At 48.2% G+C, this 5085-nt stretch overlaps 1 protein-coding gene across 1 annotated transcript; it reads left to right on the forward strand.

Moving 5' to 3' along the window:
- The first annotated feature begins 510 nt into the window (after positions 1-510).
- On the forward strand, positions 511-2076 carry LOC132369717 (lysine-specific demethylase 4D-like). Its single transcript, XM_059929390.1, has one exon. It carries the CDS (start codon positions 511-513, stop codon positions 2074-2076), a length of 1566 nt encoding a protein of 521 aa, XP_059785373.1.
- The last annotated feature ends 3009 nt before the right edge of the window (positions 2077-5085 follow it).

Raw genomic sequence — 5085 nt, forward strand, 5'->3', positions numbered from 1 at the left:
GAGTACAAGAATTTCCATTGTTCACAACAACACCATTTCTTGTATTGTCAAACTTATGAAATTTTCGCCTTTATTGGAATATGCAATTAAAGTCCATGGTGGTGTTTTCTTTGTAGTTCCCTTGTAACTATTTCCAACCATCAGTTTTCAACCTGTCTCTATTCTTTTTCTTTTTAGGTTTTGCTTTCAATTCTGCCCTGAAGACACTGCATTTGGGATACCCAGCCAGGGCTGGGTGATTCACTAGATCTCAAGAGGACAGAGCCAAGTGTCAACCAAGGACATCACAGACTTGCAGGCTCAGCCGGCATCAGTCCTGAGCAAGGCTTCTGCCCAGCGTGGAGTCCCCTGGAGAATCAGCAAGCCTAAGAAATATTATCAACTCATTGCATTAAAGTCTACTGCGGGCTCCTGCTGATATACTCCAACCCATTTTTGAAAAAGTAGTGTTTTCCAGCATCCTCACCTGCCCAGAACATACATCAGAACTTGGGAGGTTCCCGCTTATTAATGAAAGCTATGAAGTCTAAGTCCAACTGGGCCCAGAACCCAAGTTGTAGAATAATGGTATTTCATCCAACCAAAGAAGAGTTTAATGATTTCGATAAATACATTGCTTATATGGAATCCCAAGGTGCACACCGAGCAGGCGTGGCGAAGATCATTCCACCCAAGGACTGGAAAGCCAGACAGACCTATGATGATATCAATGACATCTTAATAGCCGCTCCCCTCCAGCAGGTGACTTCTGGGCAGGCAGGTGTGTTTACTCAATACCACAAAAAGAAGAAAGCCATGACCGTGGGTGAGTACCACCACTTAGCAAATAGTGAAAAATACCGGACGCCACCACACTTTGATTTTAAGGACCTGGAGCGAAAATATTGGAAAACACGCCTCTATGATTCACCAGTATATGGTGCGGACGTGAGTGGCTCCTTATTCGATCAAAACACGGAGCAGTGGAACCTTGGACACCTGGGAACCATTCAGGACCTGCTGGAGCAGGAGTGCGGAGTGGTCATCGAGGGCGTCAACACCCCCTACCTGTACTTCGGCATGTGGAAGACCGCCTTCGCCTGGCACACGGAGGACATGGACCTTTACAGCATCAACTACCTGCACTTCGGGGAGCCCAAGACGTGGTACGCGGTGCCCCCGGAGCACGGCCGGCGCCTGGAACGCCTGGCCAGGCAGCTTTTCCCGGGCAGCGCGCGGGGCTGTGAGGCCTTCCTGCGGCACAAGGTGGCTCTCATCTCGCCCACGGTCCTCAAGGACAACGGCATCCCCTTCGATCGGGTCACTCAGGAGGCTGGGGAGTTCATCGTGACCTTTCCCTATGGCTACCACTCTGGCTTCAACCATGGCTTCAACTGCGCGGAGGCCATCAATTTCGCCTGCCCGCGCTGGATCGATTATGGCAAAGCGGCCTCGCAGTGCAGCTGCGGGGAGGCCCGGGTCGCCTTCTCCATGGACGCCTTCGTGCGCATCCTGCAACCGGAGCGCTACGAGCTGTGGAAACGCGGGCAGGAGCGGACCGTGGTGGACCACACGCAGCCCACGGCGCCCGACAGCCAGGTCCTGAACGCCTGGAGGGAGGTCCGCGCGCCCCTGGGAGCCGCTCTCGGCCAGAGGCACCACCTGCCCCGCCGCGCTCTGCGCCCCCGCAGGGCTGTAGCCGCGGGCGCAGGGACCAGCCCCCGAGTCCCTGTGCGTGCTGGGTGCCGGCGCCCCTCGCCGGCCCGGGGGTCGTGCTCTGCCGCCCAGTTCGGGGCTGCGGCCACCAGCACCTCCGGCGAGCCCGGCCCGACCCAGCCGCCGACCGCAGGTCCATCCGCCCCGGATCGCCACCCAGCTGGAAGATGTGGCCCTCGTCGTCGTCCTTGGGAACAGGGCCCTCAGGAGCCAGCTGCTCCCCCCAGGGCTAAGAGGAGGCTTTCGTTAGACACAGATCAGGACCCCGAGGCTCCGCCCCTGCCTGTGGATGCACCCTCGCCGGACAGCGCCGCCCCGCTCAGCCCTGGGCTCCAGCATCCCGCCACGGCTTCTGGCTGTGGTTGTGGCCCCGTCCCCTAAGCCCAGGGGATGCCTTTCTACCCCACTGCTCCTGCGTGGGGATCCTTTGAGACTGGTCATATTTACATTTCAGAGCTTTGGGTATTTGCAGGTCACTAGTCTTGCGTGAGAGTGCCTCCTGTGCTGCCGCTGGACGTGCTGGGTCTGTGGTGTTTACCAAATTCTCCAAAGTTTGTTCTTCCTTCCAGACCCTGGAATGCTTGGACACCGCTAACTCCTGTGTCACAAACTGAGGTTTCATGCACTGGACACTCTAGTGGCTCTGGGAACTAGATCCTGCTGAGGTCGCCAGAGCCCAATCTACCTCACACTCCCATCCTGTGGGCCAGCTCTGGATGCTGCTGAACTTCTAAAGAACTCTGGGCTTTCATTACCCTCCAGTCTCTCTCCTTTTCCTCTTCCCCCTTCTCTTCCCACTTTTCTTGCCAAATTAGGTCCTTTTGACCAATTAGGTCAGTAGAGACTAAGATAATAATTGATAATCTTTCTGAGTCTTTGATGTATTGAAAATATGTTCTCTGCCAGTATGGTAACTAGAATGTTAAAATCTGAGTTTATTAAATATATTAAAAGTAACCAGAATGTTAAAATCTGACTTTATTTTCTGGGTTGTTCAGTCAGTCAACGGAGAGGTGGTCGTTTTTTCTGCACTTTTCTTAATAATTGTATCAAAACATTTCAAGCAAAACTTATTTTTCTGAGCTTGTTGCCTTGTGTGATGTTGGTGAGTGAGTTTGGGGTTGATTGTTGGGTTCCAGCTGGCTGGCTGGGTTGGGGGGTTTTGTTTGCAGGCCTATCTGAAGGATGACTTGGTGGAAATCACCTGGCACTTGGCTGATCCAAGTTGCTAGGAGAGATGAGCAAACAGAGGACAAAAAGTGCCAGCATGTGAAAATCTTCTCTGCAAGTCTCCACTGCCTTCTCAATGCTGTATGTATATTTCACATGGTTAGGTCATTGATACATCCCAAGAAACAAATCCACAAATAAAGGAACAAGACAATTTCAAGTGGGCATATGTTCTGTGAAGAGATTAAAGGGGATGGGATGCTAGTGCAGAATGGGCAGTGTGGTTCCGGTGGGCAGGGAATACTTCATAGAGCAGGAGACCTTTCTGAGTCCCAAATGACAAGAAGGAAGGTCCAGAGCTGATTTCCACTAGGATGAAACAGCAAGTGTAACAGCCCTAACATAGAGCTTGGTGTTCTTGTGTGGATAGAGAGGAAGCTCATTTGTGTCTGGGGCACTGAGAAGGGAGAGGCAGGGTCCAGGGTATGCAGGACCTTGTAGCTCATGTGAAATATTTGAGTTTTTTTCAACTTGAAATGAGAAGGCATTGGAAGTTTAAAACAGCACTTGACATGATATACTTTACATATCTAACTAATCACCTTAATTGTTCTGTGGACCCCTTGGGGGCAGGAGAAGTAGTTAGTTAGAACACCTAAGTAATGCAGGTGAGAATTGATGGTTACTGACTTAGGCCATAGTGTTGAAGATGCACAGAAGTGGCCAAACTCAGAATCAATTTTGGAAATTGAAAGTGATAGTTTGATGCAGAAGGAAACACTTCAGAGAATCAAACCACATCTCTCTTCCCTCCAGCTCTCCCCTACAGAAGTTCAGTAAGATTCTGGAATTTGAAGCACCATGTAAAACTAAAGGCAGGACTAATGAAAAAGTTAGACTTGTTTGAAGTTCTGATTGAGGAGTAGCAAAAGCCCACATCTCATCCCTATCACCATGCAGCTAGGCAACTGTGTGGTAGTATATTCTGTGGAAAACTGAAGCTGAGAGACTGAACTCAGGATCCTCAGTGGAGGATGGCAGTGAGATGCTTGGCTGGAAAGATGATTAAGCCCTGTATTGAGACGGTGGAACCGCATGATGGAAGCAGACTGGAATTACTGGGAAGGCAGCAGCCCTGGAGAGCAAGTGGACCATAGTAGATCTCATATGAGCAAGGAGTAAACTTTCATGTGATAAGGAACTGAGATCTTGAGGGCTTTTGGTCCTTTCATTTAGGTCAGTTGTGGATATGGCAGTGCAGAGAAATAAGGGAACTCTGAAAAGTCTCTGTGAAGACAGTAGCCTGGCTCATATTGCCATTTTAAATTTTAGAAACTGAAATTTTCCTTGTTATATTTCAGGGATATCACAATCTCTTCCCGGCAGATACACGCTCCAAATAGCCTAGGATAACAAAATTGGGGGTTTTGAAGGCCAAGAAACAAAAATAAATTTCAGAGAATATTTCTTCCACTATACTCCTTATGTTTTTCACTCACTTTTATACTGGAAACAAAATTTCCTTTGCCTAATAAAGAGTAGCAATGTTAAAAATACAGTTTAGGTTTACCAGTATACTGGTTCCTAAATTAGTCTTCTTGACCTAAGGAGGCATTTCTCAAAAGAAGATATACAAATGGCCAACAGACCCATGAAAAGATGCTCAACATCGCTAATTATTAGAGAAATGCAAATCAAAACCACAGAGAGGTGTCACTTCACACCTGTCAGAATGGCCATCGTCAAAAAGTCTACAAATAATAAATGCTGGACAGGGTGTGGATGAAAGGGAACCCTCTTACACTTTCGGTGGGAATGCAAATTGGTTCAGCCACTATGGAAAACTGTATGGAGGTTGCTTAAAAAAACTAAAAATAGAGCTACCATATGATCCAACAATCCCATTCCTAGGCGTATATCCGGAAAAGACGAAAACTCTAATTCGAAAAGATACATGCACCCCAGTGTTCACAGCAGCCCTATTTACAATAGCCAAGACATGGAAACACACCAAGGGCCATCAACAGATGATTGGTTTAAGAAGAAGTGGTATATACATACCATGGAATATTACTCAGCCACAAAAAGATGATATATTGCCACTTGCAGCAGCATAGATGGACCTAGAGAATGTCATACTAAGTGAAGTAAGACAGAAAAAGACAAATATATCACTTACCTGTGTAATCTAAAAAACAATACAAGTGAATCTATATACAA

This window comes from Balaenoptera ricei, chromosome 8, assembly GCF_028023285.1.
Source record: "Balaenoptera ricei isolate mBalRic1 chromosome 8, mBalRic1.hap2, whole genome shotgun sequence".
In the NCBI taxonomy this organism is placed as follows: Eukaryota; Metazoa; Chordata; class Mammalia; order Artiodactyla; family Balaenopteridae; genus Balaenoptera; species Balaenoptera ricei.